General features: G+C 52.9%; 1 protein-coding gene across 6 annotated transcripts; it reads left to right on the plus strand.

Annotated features, from left to right (window-relative positions):
* Positions 1 to 2,465: 2,465 nt before the first annotated feature.
* On the plus strand, positions 2,466 to 20,740 carry CACNG5 (calcium voltage-gated channel auxiliary subunit gamma 5). 6 transcript variants are annotated; one of them, XM_056321647.1, is made up of 8 exons: positions 2,466 to 2,631; positions 3,603 to 3,808; positions 8,794 to 9,130; positions 15,646 to 15,980; positions 16,731 to 16,817; positions 17,826 to 17,966; positions 18,611 to 18,756; positions 19,158 to 20,740. In XM_056321647.1, the coding sequence occupies exons 4-8, from the start codon at positions 15,785 to 15,787 to the stop codon at positions 19,413 to 19,415; spliced, it is 828 nt and encodes a 275-aa protein (XP_056177622.1). In that variant the 5' UTR covers positions 2,466 to 2,631; positions 3,603 to 3,808; positions 8,794 to 9,130; positions 15,646 to 15,784; the 3' UTR covers positions 19,416 to 20,740. The 6 variants fall into 6 exon arrangements, with proteins under 6 accessions (XP_056177622.1, XP_056177630.1, XP_056177640.1 ...); XM_056321655.1 differs by having other exon boundaries at positions 3,603 to 3,787; XM_056321665.1 differs by lacking the exon at positions 8,794 to 9,130.
* Positions 20,741 to 23,284: the final 2,544 nt, after the last annotated feature.

The following is a 23,284-nucleotide window of genomic DNA, read 5'->3' on the forward strand; positions in this document are numbered from 1 at the left end:
TGGATAGCTGCTAATGAGGTAGGAGAGCTTAGCTGTGCTCCTGGGTTTGGGGAGGCATCACTGGTACCCTCTGGCAGCCTGGCCTGGGCATGCCGGTGGGAAATGCTCCCGGTGCACGCACTTCACCGCCTCAGCAGAAGTTGCTGTACGAGACAAGCAGCAACAGAAAATCCATCTGAGTGTTTTAGCCTAAGTACATTTGCATAGAAGCAAGGGGGGAGGGGGAGAGACTGAAGGCCAAAATGTGTATTTCTAATTGATTATACGCATGGCTGCTGGGGGCCTCTTACACTGTAATGGTTAATTATGTCACTGGCAGTACGCGCTGCAGCCTTTATACGTGCTGTATTCAAATAATCCTGCACAGTGCCCAGGCGGCTAATACAGCAGATTGCCTGCCTGGAGAAAAATGAAGGCCTGCTTTGTTTGGGTTTTTTTTAACAATATCGAGAGAAGAAAAATGATGAACAGCCAATTACTGTATTAAAATAATGTACGCTGACAGAACATGATGAACGTCCAGGTCTAACCTGCCTCTTGTAGCTTTTTGACTTTATTGCTGATTCCCTGCTGATTAGCTCCACCCCAGGGAAGCCTCCTCCTCCCTGGGGTTGCGTGGGGCCGGGGGTCCCAGAGGGCATCGCCTTTCGACCACCTTTTTCTACTGCAGAATCCATTCTGCTGACCGCATCCCTGTTCTCTCCTTACTGTCCATCCCCCGATGGATTTGCTGCCTTTGGTTCTTGCTTGAATGCGAACGAGAGGTACTAAATACCTTTGGGGGTTGTTCCGAGAGCTCCAGCTGCAAGGAAGGGTACACTGAAAGGCGCATCCTTGCAACGCCAGCCAGTTTTTCCTTAGGGGGCTGAGAGATGAGCCCAGGAAAACATGCTGAACTCGCTATAATTTAAATATCGCTGTAATTTTGTGCAAAAGAACATGTGCAGAGGTGCAGTCCCTCAAAGACAAATAACCAGTATGCTCTGGCTGCCAGCTGGGGTCCTTCTGGGAGGCAGGTTTTCACCAGCCTGGATCTCACTGAGGCTTCGCTATATTAGACTCCACCGTGTTCTCGGTGGAGAAATGAAAACTTACACATCTGCATCAGCTTCTGTTATTTCTATAAATCAAAATAGAGCTCAACAAGCTGGAGCACATGGCTCCGCTGACTTGAAACAAGCCATCCAACAGACACCTCCTCCACATCTCATATTTCACTTTACTTTGAATTACTCCATTTAGCTTGGCTAACTGAGGGCGCCTCGGGCAGACATGCGGCACGTTTTAGCCAGAGCACTGGGAATTGGTGACCCAGTACTTATTAGAGACTGAATTTATTAGGCTTGTAATTAATAAATTGCTTCTGTTGTTCTCCTGCCGTGTCTTCCCTTGGAGCCACCCTGCTGTCCTGCACTGCTGCTGCTGCTGCTGCCCTGCTCCTGGCTGCAGGGACCCGGCTGGAGGAGTGACCATGGCACATGCAAAGCCCTTGCACAGAATAAGCTCTTGCTGCAGAAACTGCTGTGCAAGCCCGAGCTTCAGGCACTGCGGTGGTGGCGAGCAGCGGTGGTGGTGGCGGCGAGCAGCAGTGAGCAGCGATGGTGGCAGCGAGCTGCGGTGGTGGCCGTGAGCTGCCCTCGGCCCTGCTGCCTGGGCTGGCAGCTCATGAAGCAGGAGTCGCCTGCGTGCTGTGTGACCCTTTTCTTGTCCTTCCCGCTGTATCCAAGGAAGTGTCCCATTGCTGGACGCTCTGATGGAGCTGTGTCCTTATTCTTGGCTCTGCTGCTAATTTTCTATGTGTCTTGGCTGAATCACTCCGTCTGGCGGTGGTTTCCAGAGCCCAGAGCATCTGCCCCTGTGTCCCTCTCTCCTTTAGCCCTGGCTTTCTCCCTGCCCTGGTCCCAGCTCTGCCAAGCTGGCTCTCTCCAGCACTCTGGCTCGCTGCCCTCCAATCCTCCCCGGTGTCTGCTGTGTCCTTAGCTGGGGATTCGTTTGACACTGGTGGCCAGAGCCAGTTTTCCCTTCCCCAGATCTCAAAAGAGTCATGACCCAGGAGCGCAACTCCCCCGACCAGTCCCACTGCAGAGGGGGCTGTGATTTTGCAGGTGGGGGGTTCAGAGGAGCTGGGGGTGCGTGGAGGGGAGGATGCACAGAGGGGCAGTGCTGGCTCCCACCCCTGCCCTGGTGTTAAACTGGAGCCACCAGCCACAGCTGAGGGACTGGGAAGCAGGGAGAAGGGAAGGGAGGGGACCAGAGGAAAAAAGGGGGAAGCAGAGGGAAAGTGGGGGAATAAAGGGAAAGGGTGAAAGGGGAGGGAGGTATGGAGAAAGGAGGGACAGAGGGAAGTAAGGGGGGCGGGGGAGGGAGGGAGTAGGGGTGGCTGGAGAGAGAGGGAGGGAGGGAAGAGGGAGGGAAGAAGGGGAGGATGGAGAAAGGGAAGGACGGATGAAGGGAAGGAGGGATGAAGGAGGGAGGGAAAGGGGGCACGGAGGGAGGGAGCGGTGGGCTGTCCCCGCCGGCGCCATGTGATGCCCTCTCCTCCCCGGGCTCCCCGGCCCTCCCCGGCGCGGCGCGGAGCATCCCCGGGGCCGACGGGCGCGTCCCGCCGCCGGAGCAGCGCCCGCGGGGCCGGTGAGCGCGGGGGGCGGCGGGGGGGCCGGCCACCCTCGGTGTGCGGGCGGGGCAGGGGGCACCGTCCTGCGGGGGGTGCCGGGGGGGCGAACCGGGTGTGACACCCTCAAAGTTTAAAGCCGGGGCGGGGGGCGAGCCGGGAGGTGCCGCCCGCGCGCGGAGGGGCAGCGTTTGGGGCGCGTGTTCCTGTGCTCTCCCGGCCCCCCTCGGGGTCGGGGTCGGGGTCGGAGCCGGCCGTGCCCTCGGTAGCTCCGGGAGGGCAGCGGTGCGGGCAGCGTCTCCAGCCCGGCCCCGCAGCCCCGGCTCCGAAACCGCGGCTCCGCAGCCCCAGCGCGGCCCCGAGCCCCCCACCCCGTGCTCCGCAGCTGCCCCGGCCCCGCAGCCGCCACAGCCCCGCAGCCCGTCCCTGCTCCGCAGCCTCAGCCCTGTCCTTGCCCCGCAGCCCCCCCAGCTCCGCACCCCCCCCAGCCCCGCAGCCGAAGCGGGCGCGGGGGGCGCATCCTGCCCGGCCGGAGGGCGCGGGTCCCCGCAGCGCCCAGCGCTCCCGCTCCCGGGGCTGCCCCCGCCCGGCTGCGCAGGCACCGGGGGTCCCGGGCGGTCCCTGGGCGCATCCCCGCCTGCGCCCCCCGACCTCGGGGCGTGTGTGCGCCCGGCGCCGGAGACCTGCGGGCGGCAGGGGCTGGAGGCGCTCCGGGGCGTGAAGGGGGTGGCGGATTCAGGTGAGGCCAGCTGCGAAAACCCTGACCCGGTTAAGTGAAGTAACGTGGGGGTGGGAAACGAGCAGGCGGGTGGGGGGACATGGCACCTGCCTTCGCTTCTCCACATGCTCCTGACTGCGACCCTGCCAGAGGGGGTGAGAGGCGGGCGCTCCCGCGGCCAGGGCAGGGGGCTGGCGCAGCCCTGGGCCGCTGATTAATTGCTCGGCATTTTGTACAACTTCATCAGCCCCTGACGCGAGATGCTTTTTGCAGCTTTTAGGGTTGGGTCTTCCAGGCACGAAGCAGCAGGAGGCTCCTGGGTGGTGTCCACGGAGCAGGTCTAACCTGCAGCACCGGTGTCCCTGCCACTGTCCCCACCACTGTCCCCACCGTGTCCCTCACACCCCACGACCCCCCGCAGGGGAGAGGGCAGCAAAGAGGGGGCCTCGCCGGAGCTGGTAGGTGGCCGCATGGTGCAGGTGAGTCTTTGGGAGGGGCAGCAAGGGCGTCGCGTGCGCTGAAAATAGCCCTGCTTCAGCAGGAGCAGCCGAGAGCAGTATTCCGGCTAAAAAGGATCTTCCCGCGGAGTGTTGTGCAGTAGCAGGGTGCCAGTGGCGTGATCCGGGCAGGCAGCTTTGCTGGAGGAGCGTTCCCACGTTTCCATCACGGCTGCCCTTCGGTTTCACAAGTGCCACGTGTCCGGGCTCCCTTCAGAGGCTCATCTGCTGCTGAATTTTGGGGGCACCACTTCAGTCTGTCACATCGTGACCTGTGTAAAAAGCCAAAGGGCAGGAGAGCAGCTCTCAGCAGCCCGTCCTGCTGCCATCACGGCTCCCCTGTGGCTGCCCCACGTGGCATCCCGGGGACAGAAATGCTTCTGTGTGTTTATTTCTCCAGTCCCTCGCTGCGTTATTGTGGCTGTTGAATATATTCATTGAGCTGAATGAATCCCCACCTGGCAGCATCCATACCGCAGCATTTGCAGCTTCAGCTTCCTTTATGGAGAGGGAAGGGAATATAAAATGCAAAAGGGAAATAATGCACAAGCCTGCAGAGGCTTCAACAGTACCGGCAAGCTGTGAGCTGTGCAAGTGTACGGCTGGAGCGAGCACTGGGAGCTTTTCCTAAGTCAGCCGGGGAAGATTTAAAGCCCTGGTTTTAAGGTGGCATTTTTAAAATAACTAGGTGATGGGGGCTAGGTCAAAAGTTGTCTGGGAGTCTTAATCTCACTGAAATTAAAGGGCGTTTGGGTTCTAGGTGTGTTCTAGAAAGAGGATTTGGAGTCAGTCACACAGATTTTATTGCTGTATAGCCACAAGTTTCTGATGTTTATAGTAAAATATTTACTGGGAAAAGAACTTGTCAAAGGATGACACTGCTGCACCATGAGGCTGAGAAAATGGGCTGTTAGCGTTGAGTGGAGTTTGTGTCTGGTCCCTGTGGAAGACGGGACTTACAGCTTTTCCTTTATTATGAGGAGGGTATCATTGCTCATTAGTGAAAAAACCTCGTTAGAGTGATTCTCACGGCTGCGCTGAGGGGGGATTAGCTGAGCAGCGTGGCAGATGGCATCCGCTGACCCAAGACAACTTGCAGATAATTCATTTTCCCACTCGCTGCCCGTCAGTGCTGCTGGGCGACATCCCCACCTGCAGGGAGCAGAGGCTCAGGGCTGCCAGGGCAGGACCTCGTGCACCCTCGAAGCCCTTCAGGTGGGCACCCCGCAGCTCTGGCTTCTCCTCGGGAGGCATCAAACCCTCGGCTACAAATAGATGTCCCTTCTCCCTGTGGCAGCTTTGCCTGGGACTCTCTCTGCTTGCTCAGAGAGGTGTGGTGGGTTATGTTTGGCAGAGGTGGGATGGGAGCAGGGTCCCAGCCAGGCATCCGTGTCCCACCACCTTCTCCAGCCCACAGGAGAGCAGGGCTGCGGGCATGGCGGGTGGAAACCTCCCCTTCTGCAGCAGTCGGAAAGTTGGGTGTAGGTAGGAGGAGAGTCTCTGTGTGGGTTTGGTTGTTAAAAATTCAGCAGCAGAGGTGGATACCGTAATGCCAAGCCTAGGTGAGATGTTCCAACCATTGCTTAGACATGTCCAGGTAGGAAGAGTTTTCCAGTCCTCCCTTTCTCAAGACAGAGTTGCTCCCTGGGTACCACATCGCAAGGAAAAGCTGAGCTGGCTGGCTGTAAGAGTTAGTACTTCAGGGACTGAGACACAGTACATCACAGGAGAAAATTTTTTAACTCTTTGGGAAATACCGAGGGGATGCTCAGGTCAGACACCACAGACTGTACCAAAGCCAGGTGAGAGGCACCGATGTGAGGGCTCATGGCCGGTGCTGGCACAAGGTGGGATGGCAAATCCTGGAGCATTCTCTATCCACTCTCACGGAGGGATGGACCGTAACATCCTGCTGGTCTCCCAGCTGAAGGTGCGACTCAAAGCCAGTTATCAGACAGCACTTCCCAGAACCGCAACAGGGTCTGGGTGAAGCTGTGGTGGGACTGGTGACTGCTCTGCCTTCGCCTCCTGCGGCCGTGCCTTTTACCTGAGCAAGGGTGGGTGCCATCGCTTCCTACAGGAACAGAAAGCTTTGCCTTTGGCATTGCCAAAATACCTGACCCAAGCTGGGGCTCTGCTTTTATTTCTTGCCAACCCCAGCTTCCCTTGTGCCAGATTTTCCCCAGTTCCTGCCACCATGGTGGCTGAGCGGTGGTGGCTCCTGGGGGCTCTTGGGGGGATGCTCAGAGTGCACTGACTTTGTATTCGATAGAAAATAATCCCCTCCTGGATGCCTTTGGGAGAGCCTGGAAGCTGCAGACAGCCAGAAGCAACACGGCAAACCCCACCTAGAAATCCGGGTGGTTTGGAAAGTTGTGTTAAACCCTTCTGATGCTGGAGTTGCTGCTTGGGAAGCTGCACATCCCTCCCAAAGCACAGAGGTGGGCTACAGGCAGGAAAGAAACTGGGACAAAACTGCCCTTTTCTGTACAGTGACAGAAGGAAAGCGGGGAGAGCTGAAGAGGAAAGCAATGTCAGTGTTGTGTGTCAACTGTTTGACAGTTCTTACGGTAAAATATCTTACAGACTGCACGGAGAAGAAAATAGGAGGTCATTGTATGGGTGGCCGGAGGGGCACTGCTGGGTGGGTGCGCAGGAATGAGCACATGGCGATGCAAAGGGACAGTGGGAGTAGGGGTGGGGTGTAGGTAAGGACCAGATACACGCAGCCGGAGCGTTTCACCTGGTAATAGGTGCTGGCCTGGGGGAAGGATGGAGAAAGGGCGAGACCAAGCCTGTTCCCCGCCCGTTCCCAGGACGTGGCAGTGCTTCCCATGCTGAGCAGGGCAGGCTGATGTCCTCCTGGGGCCATGCTGGGCTTGGTACCGAGCAGAGCTCCTCTGGCTGGGTCACACTGCCTGTGGTGGTCTCAGGCTGCTCCATGTCCTGCCTCATTTGTCTTACCCTGTCTGCCGGGACATTTTACCATTAACTCCTGGAACTGGCAATGAATCTTGCTAAAATCTGGGTGGTACTAAGTTTAGTATCTCCAGTGCTGTAGAAACGCTTATTATGTACTTTAATATTCCTGACTATTAAACCCAACAAGCTGCACAAAGCAAAGACCATCTCCATGTGAGGATGGGATGAAACTTCTGAGGCTGCTCAGCATCAAACCTGGAGAGCTCGTGCACGACGACACCACCACCGGCATCTGAGCAGCTGCGTCCCAAACCGCTTAAGCAAAGGGATGGAGCAGCCGTTGTGTTTGGGAACCGGGTTGAATGGCAGCCTCAAATGGCACTTGGGTTATTGAGCTGTTTGCCTGAGGTGCGGACGGTACAGCCTTTGTCTGCTTCCTTTATGCCATTGTTTCAGTACTCGGAGGCTCTGTGGTAAAGTGGATTTCTAAGCGAGGAAAGGGGAAGGAAGGGGGAAGGCAATCTCCTGGATAACAAGGCATCTGCTTTACGCTGGCAATTGTGTTTAATCCCACCGAGGCGACGGAGGTCTGGGTGGCTGTGACCGCTGCATGCAGCCTGCCCAACGTGCCGCTTGTCTGCAGCCTTCAGCGTTCAGAGATGCCAATGGCACTCAGGGGAATTCTTGCTTTCTTCATTTATCACACTGAAAGTGTTCATAAAAGCACTCCAGCTGCCAGCGCTGGTGAGAAGAGCTGCAGCGGCAGGGGAAGAGCTGTGGCGGGCTGCCCTGCCTCCACGGCACAGGTACCCGGGGCTCGCCTCACCCCAGCGCTGGCACGGGGGAGGTGGGAGAGTTTTAATTAGCTCTTGATGCTATTTTTAACCCCCCCAGCACTGCTTAATTTAGCTCAAGCTGTCATTCACTGAGCGTTAAGGGGAAAAGAAGGAAAGGAGGGTGTTGGCCCCTCTCTGCTGAGCAGCCTGGTGGGAGCAGCCTCATCTCCTGCAACCTGGGCTGGTAACAGAGTCTTTTCTTAGACCTCTGTAGCAGGAAAAGCTTATAGCCCAGAGAAATTTAATGTGCTGGCGTTCGTAATACATGGTTCTTGCAGGGCTTATGGTGCATTTGTGCGTTCTCTTCATACCCACTTCAGTTTAAAACAATATAAATACCTTACGGAAAAGGTGCCCGAGATCTTCAACCACGCTGTGACCTGCCTTGCTCCTGGAAGGACACAGAGAGCTTGTGCAAGGAAAAGGCTTATTCGCCTCTCTTTAATATACAAAGCCATTGCAGGATTTCTTGCCAGCTTAAATGACACATCGAAGTGAACAAGAACCAGCTGTTAAAGATTTACAACTCCACTAGATCAGCCCAGCCTTGATCCTGGTGTGAAGTGGCTGCTTGCACCTGAGCCAGCTGCTCTCCTCCAGCCATTGTTGGAGGTTACATTGCCTTTACTTATCCCTGCTGCTGGCTGTGCTGGGGCTCCCTCCGCTCACCTTGGCTGGAGCAGAGGGAAGCACTACACCGAAGCCAAAAGAGGGTCACTAGATCATCGGGTTACTGGAGTTTATGTATTTAGGATATAAAGTACAACCTGTAACACGCAGCATGCAGAGGTCAGTGGGCAAGCACTGCTCTGCACTGCACACAGCGACGAGATTTCTGCAGCTCTTACAGCGAAATCCCCAGCTGGTTTGCTTTGCAGCACCAGGCAGTCCCCCTTTTATTCTGCTTTTGTAGCTCTTTGTAGGGTATGGAAACCAGCAGCTGACTGCGAGCACTCTGACACGCTGCAAGTAGGTGAACGTTGTATGTCAGCTTTGATATGCAGAGGGTGAGAGGGCGCTGGGAAGGGCTCTGCAAAGGAAAGGGCTCAGCTATTGTTAGTGATGGAAACTTTGAGTGTGTATATACATAGTTCAGACCTGGAGAACTGGACCTGGGTGCATATAGGCGATATTGCAAGCCCAGAGCTTTAGCTCCTACTTCCCTCGTGAGGAATGCACTTGGAGTAACGCTTTCCTACAAAACCACAGGGTAGGAGCTGCTGGCACGTGGATACAGAGACCTGCCTGCCACCCACCTGTCCCCGTGTCCCAGCGTCGTGCATCCCTCATGTGAGACGGCTGGAGGTGGAGAGTTGAGGCAGTGCCCTCTCCTACAGCCCGGGAGGTCTCCCCCGCCCGCTGCCAAAGCCACCCCACTCCCAGCTCCTCCCAGTGCTGCCCAGTAGCCCAAGCACCCATCCAGGACCCTCCTCGCTGTGCCACGTGCTTCACAGTCGGGCTGCCAGAACCTGAGCTTCCCACCTTCACAGCCAACATCGCAGGCTTTCCACTTGCCAAAGCATCGCCTCAGCTGGGGTTAAAAGAGGTAAGAGCCTTAAAGGCCAAGGAGAAAGGAGGCACGTGGGTGGGATGTGCTCTCTGAGAGGTTTGGGGGGGAATATTTGTGGATCCAGAAAGACCATGTGAGCGAACACTAGCAGTGCGCACACAGCTGTACGCCGCGCCAGCAGCGTGTGAGCCGGGACTAGGGGGGCTGTTCGGTAGATGATTTTATTTGTTGAAAGTTGCTGGCATCACCCGAAGCCATTAGTGGGAGTGAGCTGGAGCAGAGCCATCACCCTGGCCAGCACAGCGGCGTGGGCACGGCAGGGGCAGTCCATGCAGGGAAGTGTCTGCTTAGAGGGCTGGGATGGGGAAATAAATCTCAGTTGCTGCTCCTTTGACCTTGGGAATATCATCTGATCTCCTGGTCTTTGGTGCTGGAGCGGAAGGTTCCAGCTCAATCGGTAACAACCATCCTTGCAAACCCAGCACAGGCAAAAAGGGCAGATTTTGAGCAGCCTGGAGCAAAAAGGCTGGTGCGTGGTGAAGAAGGAGAGGGAAGCTGGGGGTCAGCCTGGGGGGTTCGCTGGGCAGGCTGTGGGTTCGGCAGGAAAATACGGCACTGCCTATGCAGCATTTCCTTCACTCTTATGCTGCCGTGAAAGGATTTTTGATCAAGCTTAAAAAGAACTTGGATAAGAAATGCAACATGGGAAGTGCTAGGGAAAAGGGAAATATCTCAGAAAAATGATGGAAGTCAAGTTTAAGAGAAAAACCCCAAGTAATCCCACTCGTAAAATCAGTGGTGAGCATTACAGTGTGTGGCAGTCACACATTGTTTCTTCTGATTATTTTTCAGCTGCTCCTTGTGTCTGATGACAAGCAAAAAATTAATAGGTTTATGATTGCTGTGGCTCAATGTAGGTTTAAATAACTCATAACCAGCCTTTTTAATTATTTAATTTTTTTTTAATAAGAAACCACCTCTCTGGAGAGCCTGTGAGCCCAGTGTGCTTGACTGAGTCGATGCTGCTGTGTCTATCGGGCTGTAATGGCAGTGCTGCGCGCGGGGCTGGCCGTGCAGCACGCTGTTAGCAGCCGAGGGGAAGCTTTCAAGTCCAGTATTGATCCTTTTGAAGTTTATGGCTGCTCGTAGTGGCAGTTACTAGTGCTTGTTCAAACTGCCATGAGATGGACTGCTTCATTTCTTAATATCAGCCTTAACCTCCTCCGCATCAAAAAGATTTATTTCTGTACTTAATTTTTCCAATACATAATTTCTCTCCCAGAAATCTAGCTGACATTTCTATATGGCACTAATGCAGCTCTGTAAAGCTGCCATATATATTTCTGTCTTCCCGTGTACCACGGGAGGTGGCGGGTGCCAGCAGCCCAGGAGAGGGCTCCTGGGAATCCTACAGACCAGTCCAGCCCACATCCCCTTGGACCATTTCCTTCCCAGTGTACCCAGCAGGAGATGCTGCTTTTCCCTGGAGCCATCCCTGCTCCCCTTTGGCTGTTACATGGAAGCAGAGCCGTCTGGTGTTTCTCTTCTGCCTGCGGTACACCTTTTCCAGGCTTCAGGAGGGACTGTTGCTTCCCAAGAGGTAATTCCAAACCCAAAACTATCTTTCCCAGTCGCCCAGTTTTCCAGGTCAGGTTTGTGGATCTGCTTCTCCTGCGTCCCCAGATGGAGCAGCAGGCTCTGCCCAAACCACCTCCTCTTCCTCTCTGCTGAGCTGCATACGCCCAGCTGTGACTAAAGCCACCTCCCACTGGTAGAACCCTCCCTGCAAACCGACAGAGCATCGGTTCGAGGCAGCTGGATGCAGCTGCACCTTGCACTCGCTGTTCTAGGACCAGAGCATTTGCACCCGTACGCTCGGTGGGAACCGCTATGCCATTTTGCCACCACCTTTCCGTTCCATTGGGGTTATTAAAGGCCAGGTTCGGCTTTTCTGGGTTTGCCCAGGAGGGAGCCAAGGTGCTGTTGCACTGTCTGAAGGAGGGTGATGATGCGGCGGTGGCCTCGTCCAGCTCCCCCGGCGTGGTCCTGCCTGCCCGAGTGATGCCAGTGCTGAGAAGTTTAGCTCTGAAAGAGCCACTCTCCTTGACCTATTTATTTTGCCCACATTTGTGGCCTGCATTGTGTCCGGAGGAAGAGACTCTGCTGCCTGGAGGCCCTTTATTTTTAGCCAGCCCAATTTTCTTGTCTCAGCTTAGTGGGAGCTGGTCCTTTCAGCTCAGCTCCATCACAGCTCACTCTCTCCTGCGTTTGCCGACTTACCCAATTCCCTGATGCTCTTTGTATGGATCGCTCACTCAGTGGGTTCCCCACCCCCCTTCCACCAGGCATTGTTCTTTCTTTACGTTCTGCCCAGCCTCTCCCACTGCCCCAGGTCCACAGCTTAACCTCTGCTTTCCCCCTGCCCTTGGCTTGCAGCAGGGACCATGCTTTCACAAGCACAGAGGCAGGTCGCCAGGCTTGTCCTGGATCCCAGCATCCCTCCACAAACAAAATCTTCCCTCCCGTCTGCTCCAATAGCTTTGGCAGTGCTTCCCCTCCTCACAAATGTCAGGAAATTGGAAATGATGCTCTAACCACATAAAAATCAATAGCTGCCTCCTTGGCCTGGCTTGGCCCTGCTCTTTCCACCTTTACCCAGGGCAGGAGGGAGCTTTGTTTTCTGCTGAACTCGGAGCCGTGATTTATTGACGTGACCCATCCTGTCTGGGCAGCTGACCAGCAATATATTTATTTTTCTTAGCCCATCCATGTAGCCCAGAGTGGTGGCTTGTGCTGGGGGTTAGGTCACGGAGAGGTGGGCTCAGAAATCTGGACCAGGATAATATTTTGTTTTTGTGACCATGGAGCAATAGGTAAGGACTTCTCTCACACCTAGACCTGGGTGAACTGCATTAGGAACAACGCCAATATTCATCTCATGTTCTGAAGGGGTCAGTCCCAGCAAGGGCCATGTGCTGTTTCTATCAGAAGCTATGGCTCCAAGACAAAAAGAAATTCATTATGAGGACTGCAGATTACATTGCAGACTGCCTTTATTATTCCCTGGACTACTACCAGAAGGCACAGTGTGATTGAAGGAGCCGGAACAGTTCTAAGGTCCTATTTCTTGGAAATCTTTGGGGCTAGATTCATTTAATTTAAAATACAGCTACTGTTGGAAACCAAACAGCATCACCTTTTCAGCTGTAAGAAGCATAACACAATCGGTAAAGGTTACCGGGGACTAAAGCCTTGCTGAAAATCAAGCCAGCTCCTGTTTGTGTCCTTGAAAAATCTTTCTCTTGGGAGCCCGGCTAATTGTCCAGGCATTGGACATGGGGGAAGGTCTGTTCTGAGTGGCTGCTCCGCACCATCCCTGCCTCCTGTTCCCCATCACATCGGGCTCGATTTTATGTGCCAGCAAGGCAGTAATAGGTATCACTGTCTATTGCATCCGTGATTACATGGAAATTGAAGTGTGAGAGAGAAAAGAAATGAGGCAATTGAGAGGCATGACTGACGCCTGACCCCTCTCCCTGCTGCTAGCATCACCCCAATGACCAATATAAATGATGCCAAATAGGTATATTTTCCAGTGCCTGGTATTGATGGACAACAAATCACAGGAAATACTCGGCGATTTCCCCCTGAGTGGCTTTATCTGGACCTTCACGTACTCCCTACTTTGATTTTTGGCTCCTTATTAGCGAAAAATATGCAGGGAGGATGGTTGTTGATGATACATGAGCCAAGAATAGATTCCAGCTCCTCATACCATTTTGGCACCAAAATGCCAAGAGGGATGAGACACCCTGTAGTAAACACTGCTCATTTTGTGGCAGCAACTAGAAAATAGGCCTCTGACTGAGTTAGGGAGAAGAATGGATGAGCCAGAGGATCTGTGCTTTGCCTGGTCATATTGTTGGATCAAATGGGACCTGTAACGAGATGGGAAATGGTGTATTCCCATCCAGTGAAGGGGTAAAGCGGTGTCCTAACATCTACAGCTCTGTGCCGGTCGCTCCTGTTGACAGGAAGGTTGTCCTCAGGCCACCAAGGTGCAGGGCTACCTCTGCAGGACGTGCTTCTCTGCCCCGTAGCTACCAGTTTCTTCTTTAGCTGCTGCCTCCTAATTCCACAGGAAAAAGCAAAGCTGAGCATCTCCTCTGCGCATCTTGCTCCTCGCACCCCTGGCAGGGAGGTTTTCCTCCTGGGAAATGTCCCGATTTTCTTGAGCTGAGGGAAACATTAAATAAGGGCATTAAAAATGAGGCTCGTTAGCAGAGCCAAAGGTGGAAAGCTTGCAGTAGCATGAGCTGGAGCATTTGCTTGGGCTGTCTGTAAGCAACAGCACGCCCCGTAGGTTGGTACCTTCTGGGAAATGTCTCGGTGTGAACATAGGAAGAGCCAAATCCTTAACTTCATGTGGAAGAGAATTGTCAGAGCTGTTGCAGTGTGAGGGTGCAAGTACATCTGCTTCCTACCAAGATGTACTTGTCTGCTTTGGACTCAGGGTGGGACATGGTAATAAAAGTCTCTCTCTCCCTTTCTCTCTTTCACTGAAACTCCTGCAGCAGCATTCCCTGCTTTTCTCTCTTACTGCTGCCCAGAGCAGCGAGCTGGAGGTACAGGCAGGCCTTGGGTGTTGCCTCTGTGCAGTAAATGCAGTTATTTGGACTCCACAGTAACCGCAAGTTTCCTTCACATCAGTCTGGTATGAAATTTGCTGCAGGATCAGCCCAGGGCCGGGCTGCCAGGGAGCTTGGTGCCGTGCGTTTGCCATGGATGTGCCAGGGACGGACACTGCAAGAGCACGGAGTTCCCTGGGAGCTCGGCAGCAGGACATAACGATCAGCATCGTCTGCACCTATTAATCATGAGGGAACTATGGCAGAGCGTTATCTTCGGAGGCTTTCCAGTGTAAAAGTGCAAGCTGTGAGGACTTTTGGCATCTCTGAGAGTCACTGCAAGCAAGCAAGCATTAATATATTTGCATCAGAGGTGCAAGGAATGAAGCCCCCCCGCGAGGCTGCTCACCCACCCAGATGTGTGGGAACAGCCAGGCTTGGTCTCCCGGCCCAGGCAGAAGCCACATCTCCAGATCCAGTCGCTAAAACCCACCACCTTCGCTGCAGGGATACAGCAAGGAGACGTCTCTGCCACCTGCCATGACAGCACATGCCGGCCGTGAGTGCAGGCGTGGTGGGGCTCTTCCAAAGCTGGCACCTGGGGAGATGCACGACGCACCTGCCCCGGCGCCATTGCCTACCCACTGTTATTTTGGGAACTGGCGTTTCAAGTGCAGCGTGTGGCTGGGAGGATTCTGCCCTCCTTCCCGAGCTTGCTCTGCCCCCAGCCCTCTTCCGTTTGTTGCCCCTCGAACCTTCCCGCAGTGTGAATGGGGCCCGTGTCATTTTGAAGACAGCCCGAGGAAGATGCATCCTGCTGCTACTGTGTTAAATTTGGTAGCTTTTGTTGTCTAGCTGGATTTAGTCTTTTTTACCTTATTGTTTGCACTGCTAACAACAGCAAATTGTGCCTTGGAAAATATACATGACATGGCACTTATCCGTGATTCATACTGCCTTTATGAAAGCAGTCAATAGTGCTATCTGCCTTGTTCCCACTCCCCAGAAGACTGTCTCTTGTGTGTATCTTTTCCTTCTTGCTCTTATTCCTCTAATCTTTCATTTCTGTGGCTTTTTTCCTCCTCATATTAATTGCACTTTTTCTCCGCTGCGCCAAGAACTCTTCTTTCTGGTGACATTTTATCACTCTGCAGGGCACCATGAGAACTGCTAAATTCCACAAATTAGCAAAAAAAGAAGAGAAGGAAAGGGGAAAAAATATTCTATCCATAAGCGACATGGGGACAAGGGAAGATTTTTTGCCTCCTCCTCTCATGTTTGCCCAGGGCCTGACCGCAGCTTCCTGCCCCCACCTGGAACAAGCTGGGTTTGGAGCGGTTCAGTCTGTGCGTTCGGCCGATACCGGCACCACCAGCTCTGACCCAGCAAGTGCAATAACAAGCAAAAAAAAGGCAAACTATTGCATCGTGCTGCTCTGCTTGGAGGCGTTTGGTGATGCCATTCAGCGTGCAGAAGTGTAGCGTGATTTTTGCAAAATTGGGATCTTGATCCCCCAATGAGTAAATCTACACCCGGGAAGAGGAAAAATGGCAGTACTGGGGGGCGGGGTGATGGCCGGAGCTGCTTGGGAGTGGGTTTTGGTCCGGCAGCTAAAAGTATCCTTGCTGATCTGCTGATGTGGTCTCCATGAGCCTCAGCAGGCTCCTGTGCTGCGGTTTGGCTATGTCCTTGGGGTGACAAGCGCCAGGTTTGGCTGGAGCAGCAGGAATTCACCTGCAGCAAATAAACCGGGAGCGGATGAGCTGCTCCTGGCCAGCCCACCCCGTGCCGCTGCTGCCCCAGGAGCGGGGCTCCAGCCCGTTCCCGAGCCCTGGGCCGGCGCGGGGCAGCAGTCGGGTGGGATTTGGTTCAAACTCTCCATCTGTCAGGGCTGGCTGTGATTGTTTTAATGGCTTATTTCAGCTCGACGTATAGAAGCAATTAAGGGCAGAGGGCAAAGCTTTGACACATCCATTCCCCTGTGAAGCGGTAGACGTGCCGACGGCCGCATCCCCTCCGCTGGCAGCCGTGCCCCCCGCCTCGGCCCCCCGCGCTGCCGGGAATGAGCGCCTGCGGCAGGAGGGCGCTGACCCTGCTCAGCAGCGTGTTCGCCGTCTGCGGCCTCGGCCTCTTGGGCATCTCCGTCAGCACCGACTACTGGCTCTACCTGGAGGAGGGCATCGTCCAGCCCCAGAACCAGACGGCGGAGATCAAACTGTCGCTGCACTCGGGGCTCTGGAGGGTCTGCTTTCTGGCAGGTACGGCCTCCCTCCCAAAAACACCCCCTGCTCCGGTGATGCTCACTGCGTGGCAGCATCGTATTGTGGGAAAGGGATGGGGAAAATAGGAGTTTTAAAGGTTCTGCCCATCTTTGCTTCCAAACTCAGGCACAACCTTTGGCAAGTAACACTATCACCCCACGACTGGCTTTAATAGCCAGATGGGTAAATGTGCCTTTGCTTGCAGGCTTTGGGTGAGTTTGCTGCTGCCGTGCCAGACCCTGCTGCCTCCCATCCCACTCCTATGCCTTGGGCAGCAGCTCAAAACATTCCTTTTTGTCCCTGAAAAATTTAGATTCATGTCAGCTGGACCGTTCCCTCCCTCTGCGCCAAGTTTGATGAAGCAACTTGGCTGCAGGGACGGAGTTGAATAAAACCCAAGGGAATGGGAATCTCAAAGTGACTAATCTGAAATGTCATCAAGTTTCAACCACCGCTTTGAAAAAGTCAGGGGACTGAGGAGCTCTCATACCGCCCCTGGGGTGACCTTAAACTCTCTGGCCACAGGGTTCATGGTTTTGTATACAAGGGAATCCTTGTGCGCAAGAGATGGTAGTTAAGAGATGCCTTTCTTCAGTCCCAAACACCGACAGCCGAGATGGAAGCAGCATTAAAAAGCAGGACTGTTTCTATGCATGCACCAAAATTAATTTTAAAGCCATCCTCTCCCCCACCAAAAACAATCAGATGAACACACTGCGGGTGCGACTCGGTCTGTGTCTGCTGCAGGTGAAGAGCGTGGCCGGTGCTTCACTATCGAATACGTCATGCCCATGAACATCCAGCTGACGTCTGAATCCACAGTCAATGTCCTCAGTAAGTGGTTCGGTGGGGTCTTACCCTCTGCATCCTGCAGAGCACCGAGGGGTCACGGGATCTCCCCAAGAAATGCTGTTTGTGTCCTTGCTGAAGAAGCTCCTAGTTCCTCGACAGTGCTACCGTGCAAGGGTGCAACTACATCTTTTACTTTGAGAGTTACCTAGTGCACTCCTAACCATTTGGGGACATCCCTTTCTGACGGCAGGATGCTCACAGAGGCTCTGAGCTGTACCATTTCTCGTCACTGCCTATGCAGCACTGATTATAAAGTTGACTGAAAAAATACTGGGTTAAAAACTACAGGCATTCTTTGTTTCTTTTATGTGGCATTTGGTTTTGAACCTTCATGGTGCTCTTCACTTATGGTTTTAGACTTTTTACCATGGTTGTAAAGGCTGTAATTTGGGTTTCGGTAAGGCTTCTGTGAGGAGCAGGGGGTTGGAGTCAGTGATCCTTATGGGTCCCTTTCAACTTGAGATATTCTCTGATTCTATGAGTCTATGTTTATGGAAGTGTTTGGCTTTATAGTGTCCTCTCCATAATTTGCAGCTGTATTTATTCTGTAGCAGTCAATTGTACACATTACACAGTGGGATGAATGAAGGATGGAGCGCCGCAGCTCACACGATGAATTCTGCAGCCCTTTCTGGTTTAATAAATAAGTGTTCCGCAAACAGTTTTGCAGTGAAGCCAGAGAAAAGCGCATGTTCCAATGTTTTTTTCCTATGTAACGCTTCCCACAGAAACTCTCAGAAATGCAGTCAGTCCTTGGCAGGCATTCCCACAGCCGAGTCACATCCCTACTCAGCTCCTTAGCAAAGAGGGGAACCCCTGGCAGGGGCTGGGGAGCATCGCAGAGGCACCCACACTAACCAGGAGCGAGGGAGGACACAGGGTGGTCAGAGAGCAGAAGGGCTGGAGCCATCTCACCCCACCAAGCCCACCTCTTGTGCTGTGGGGGGAGGGCTGACCCGTTCTCACTCTCCTCTGCTCCTCTCCCACCAGAGATGATCCGCTCTGCCACCCCCTTCCCTCTGGTCAGCCTTTTCTTCATGTTCATTGGCTTCATCCTGAGCAACATTGGCCACATTCGGCCTCACAGGACCATCCTCGCCTTCGTCTCGGGGATATTCTTCATCCTGTCAGGTGAGTTTTGCTAGCCAGATTTTCTCCTGGAAATCCTTGAGGGTGGAACACTTTTGCTTTTGCAGCTGCTGGAGCTCTCCTAAGCCGCTGGGGTGGCTCCTTGGGGGATCATCACCCACAGGGGCTCCCGGCTCAGCCCCGCAGCCTGCTCGGGCTTTGCAGGATGGAAAATCACCCAGAGCAGCACTCGCCGCTGGCGGTGGCAGGGAGATGGAGATGCAGGGCCAAGCGCACACCAGCCCTGCAGGAGCAGGTGCTGGGGGAGAGGACATCTCTCACAGCACCTCCGTCACAGGAGAGACCTGAAACTTTGAACTGCTCAGCTGGGAGGCTTCTACATGAGACAAGTGCACGTTTTATTCATGGTGTTGTGCTGGTGTTAAAGAAACAGCAGTGGTGGCCGAGCTTTGGAGCCAGCTCCTACCCAGTGCACATGGACCTGCTTGAGCAGGTATCAGTTTGGCTGAAATGAGGAGTGCCCTGGGTTAGCCCGGCAGGAAAGCAGCTCCTTTCCCCAGGGATTTCAAGCACATTTCCACAGTTTCACCCTTTCACCCCCAAGCCAGGTCTTAAAGGAAGGTGCTTCTTCAGCGGCTTCATCCCTGAAGCGTTTCCTACTGTCCTTTTCCTTGGTTTCTCTCCAGGTCTGTCCTTGGTGGTGGGGCTGGTGCTCTACATATCCAGCATTAACGATGAGATGCTGAACAGGACCAAGGACTCGGAAACGTTCTTCAATTACAAATACGGATGGTCATTTGCCTTCTCCGCCATCTCGTTCCTTCTGACGGAGGTACCAGTAGCTCTCACATCTCATGCTCCTGGGGCGGGGGGCATTGGGGCTGGTAGGAAGAAAAGGACGCAGACGGGGTTTAAGGGCAGGCTATGAGGGCAGGTGGGTAATGGATAGTATGGTGGGAGACATACAGTGGGGACAGACCCCAGGCCTGGAACTCTGATGGGGCGTTTGATCATAATTTGATGCCAAGTGTGACAGGAGGAGACGTGGTTGCGCCATGTTATTTATTGCACAGATCCAAGGCACAGGGCAGGGAAGGGGCTGCCCTGAGAAGCTCTTGTGTATCGTCAGCACAGCACAAAAAAAGCACATTAAATCTTTTTTCTCTTTTGCTGTTGGCGGAGAAGGCAGCCACTAGCAGGGTGAGTGTCAGGCCGTGTCTCTCTCCCCTGCAGAGCGCCGGGGTGATGTCTGTTTACCTGTTCATGAAGCGGTACACGGCCGAGGACATCTACCGACCTCACCCCGGCTTCTACCGGCCCCGTCTGAGCAACTGCTCGGACTACTCGGGGCAGTTCCTGCACCCGGACGCGTGGGCGCGGGGACGCAGCCCTTCGGATATCTCCAGCGAGGCGTCCCTGCAGATGAACAGTAACTACCCGGCCCTGCTCAAGTGCCCCGACTACGACCAGATGTCCTCGTCCCCCTGTTGAGCCCCGCCACCCCCGTGCCCAGGGTGGCCACATCCTCACTACGTTTGTCGGGGGGTTTTTGGGTTTTGTTTTTTTTTTTTTTAGGCCACTCTTTCAGGGCAATAGGACATAAAAATAACCAGAGAAATTGGTTATATAACCAGTAATGTAACCTAAAGAATTGGGATATTTTCCTTTCTTGGTTTTAGGGTTGTTTTTTTTATTCTTCCCTGCATAACTAAAAATCTCTCCAAAGTCCTCTTATTTCAGCTCATCCCGCTGAGCAAGCAGCAGTTCCGCCTGGGGGATAAATCCAGGGCTGGACTCGACAGCAGAAAAAAGAAAATAGAGTAGAACTAAGGAAAAAAAAAAAGTTTACTTTTTGGTTTAGGTAGGCTGCAAAAGTTTGTGCATTTGACTGTCATTTCATTATAGATTTACTGGCAGATTCACTGGCCTCAGCGCAAGCAGGCATAGAAGATTTCCAAGAAATAACCATCATTAGAAAAACATAAATTTTTTCTTGATTCAGTATTTGGTGATTGATATCTCTCACTGCTGGATTTCACTTTTAACCAGGCTGTAATGGGAAATAGCCATCTTTCTCAACTGTACCTCAGCCGGTCTCCCTATGGCCACTGGCGAACTGTTGTTAAACATCCCGCGGTAGGATGGAGGTGCTACAGCCCTGGGGTGTACGGGCTCTTGAGGGGGCTCAGGCACCTCCTTTTCCTCCGTCACCCCATAGACTGGAGGTCTGAGGAGCAACTGGGAGAATTTCAGTGCAGCGTTGAGTGGAAAACTACCTAAAACCTTCCCATAGGAAACATTAGGTGCAGGATTTAGGGGAAATTATAGCCGGAATTGCAAGTTATTTCAGTGAAAGGCAAGATCCCAAACCGATGTAAAGCGATGTAGCACTGTAGCGAGTCCACTGTAGCAAAGTCGTTGGCTTACATTTCATTTTGGCAAGAAAATGCTATTTTAGCTGCTTTTTCTGTGCATGTATAAATCTTATTTTGAGATTTTTAAGTTTTGAAATTTCATATGATGCCTTGGCATTTTGGTCTTAGACAGATGCTGGGGTGAAAGCGTCACTCTGATTGACAGCGGAGGGCAGGGAAGGAAAAGGCAGTGCTCCCTCGTGCACCCCTGTGCAAGCCACCAGCTTGTCACCTCGCAGGAGGAAGAGCTTTGTCCAAACTTTATTTCTATTCTTGTTATTTTACACCTTTCTGAAGACTACCTTTCTGCAAAACAAAACCCTGTAGGGATCCTTGGTATAGTTTAGCTTGTTTTGTCTTACTGTAATTAAAAGAAATCCAATATAAGCACTTTTAAACTCATTTGTAGCATACTGTGTAATGAATGGTTCACCTCTTTGTTGTAATTTAATATTTATTAGTTAATATTTATTATTTATTATTAAATATGTATAAATTACTCCAAAGTAAGGTCCAAATTGTGGTGCAGCACCACTATTTGCATCGACTGTGATGCCCATCCCGTGGGACCTCAGCGCAGGCACACATCCAGCCACCTCTTGAACAATTATTTCCTCTCCAGTTCCTTTGGATAAGCAGGTAACATATATCTAGTATCTATCTAGTGTCACTGACTCCTGATTTGCTAAGTTGTAAAACCAGGGCATCTTTTGGTAGACACAGTTTGATTTACCTTTAGTTTTTCTATTACCCTCAAGCATCTCTGTTCTCATTTTATAACCCAGTTTGTGCATGCTACATGATGGGTTCGCTGCTGGGAAGGTTCAAGCGTTAAAGCCCAGCCCAGCCCCACCATCCAGCGACAAAGTTTGCTGGTCCTCATCTGTTTGCCCCAGCCAGATAAACCATCAGTTTTCCACTGGGATCTCTATGTTTGATGTGAATTAGGCTCCAAGAAAGTGCTGGAGTTCACAAGTGATGATGACCTTGCCTTTCCCAGAGCCAGGTCTAGTTTTCTAGGCTTAGTGTAAGTGGCTTCTGGTGGCTCAAAGACACAACTCAAAGTTACCTCTGCGTCTCCCCCTTGATGGATTCTTTATATTCTCAGTCCTTCTTGGAAGGGAGACCTCCAGGATCACCAAAATCGCTGGTGCTCAGAGGAGCGAGGGCTGTCCCACACGGCCACATTCCTCCACACTGGGGAGTCATTTAGTGTGGTTAATCCTCTGCAGCATCATGAGACATCCCTGTCCCCAAGTGGAATTTTCCTTTGTACTGATTAAATACAGAATTATTCATTTTATAAATTAAAACGTCTGCCTACATAAGCAGAAGATGTGGAAAAAAACCTTCATGCCTTCTTCAAGGCCCCAAAAGGTTTAGCAGAGTCCAGAGGCGAATTAGAAAAGTAATTATTTTAATTCATTGGAGAGATTGTCATCATGTGGCTGCATTTATGAGCCCGGGAGTTCGCACATTCACCCAGTGAGCACAAGCCCTTGTAATCACAGGACTGACGAACAAAATCTGTCACATTAATTGTTTGCTGTTTTTTCAGCAAACGCCGGTTCGGGGCAGGATTGTGGTGTGCGGTGAAGCGCCAGCAGCGGCGGTTGTGCCGCCGGGTGGTGTTACTGTCCCTTGCACAGCAGCAGCTCTTGGCCTGGATGGTTGTGGGCCACGAAGCGTGAGTGTCACACCTTTGCTGGCTGTGGAGAAACCTCTCCTGAGCCTCCGAAGCATGGACGGCACCTCACCCAGCCACCCTGCGAGGTCCTTCTCCGCTGAGCATCACCCCAGGGCTGATGTTCTCCACAGCAATAAATACTGAGTAAATAAATGTAATACCTACTTGTCATTTAAACACTTCTAGTCATCTGGCATGGTTTCACCACACCTTAATCCCCGTTAAAACCACGCCCCTCCTTGAATACCACGGTTCAGTTGCCTCCTTTGGTCTCCCTTCCACCTCTCTTTCCATGCTGGCCTCCCGTTGTGTTTTTCTGTGGCTGTTGCTTGGATTGCAATAAATAAAAAGTGAAGTTTAAGGATGAACTAGCAATTAAATTAGAGGTTTAACCCCTAGGAGATTGAGGTCCTTAAATTTGCCTGATGGGACGAGTCAAGCCGCCTCTGGGCCCATAGGAAGGTAATTGCTCATCTGACACTTGGCAGAAAATTGTTTGCACTTAGAAGCAAAAAAAATATCTTGTTTTGCATGAACAACTAATTGGTGTCAGACTTCTCGTGCGTGCAGCTGTGTCTGCTTGAACTATAGCATCAGAGCAAATTACTGGGATGAAGGGTTAAATAAAAACCCGGCACTGCCTGATGCCCGGGCAGTTCACTGCTCCCCTGGAGCTGCTCGGGACTGCAGCGGGCTGGAGCTGCTTCTGTCCCTGCCATCAGCCTCCCCCACAGCGCACACATCATCCCGCAGCCGGGGTGCCATATGGAGTGCACAGCACCGGGAGCGAGGGATGCAACCCAAGAAACTCCACGTGGGAGGCAAGCGAGCCCCCAGCCCGCGCAGCTCAGGGGAGGCTGGCCAGGAAGATGGGCACTCTGAGACCTCAGCGAGCTCCTGGGGGCCACCCTCCAACTGTGTGTTAGGGGGGGGTTAAATCCAATCCCCTTTCTGTAAGCTCAGGAAGGCATTTTTTGGCCTGTATCTCCCAGGACATGAAAGACCCTCTCTGGCAGCATCTCCTCCCACCCCTAGGACATGCTGCCTTCACTGCACCCTTGTAGCACGTCATTCCTATGGCCCCAGGTGTGGTGGGGGCCCGGTGGGAACCAGCTCCATTTGCCCGTTAGTTAGGAGTGTCCTGAAAACACTTACTGAATCATGAGGTGTGGGTGCAAGAGGTTCATTAGAGACCAATCATGAGCAGTAATCAAGTAGCCAGGAATAATAAGGCTGTGATGGGTCATGTTCTCCTTTAA

The sequence above is a fragment of the Falco biarmicus genome, chromosome 1 (genome assembly GCF_023638135.1).
Source record: "Falco biarmicus isolate bFalBia1 chromosome 1, bFalBia1.pri, whole genome shotgun sequence".
NCBI lineage: Eukaryota > Metazoa > Chordata > Aves > Falconiformes > Falconidae > Falco > Falco biarmicus.

What these genes read in the sequence shown, in the direction of transcription:
- CACNG5 (XM_056321647.1), top strand. Translation starts at nt 15,785, where the DNA reads ATGAGCGCCTGCGGCAGGAGGGCGCTGACCCTGCTCAGCAGCGTGTTC. An exon ending in GATATTCTTCATCCTGTCAG is followed by an intron (nt 17,967 to 18,610) that starts GTGAGTTTTGCT and finishes GTTTCTCTCCAG; the next exon opens with GTCTGTCCTTGGTGGTGGGG. An exon ending in TCTCGTTCCTTCTGACGGAG is followed by an intron (nt 18,757 to 19,157) that starts GTACCAGTAGCT and finishes TCTCCCCTGCAG; the next exon opens with AGCGCCGGGGTGATGTCTGT.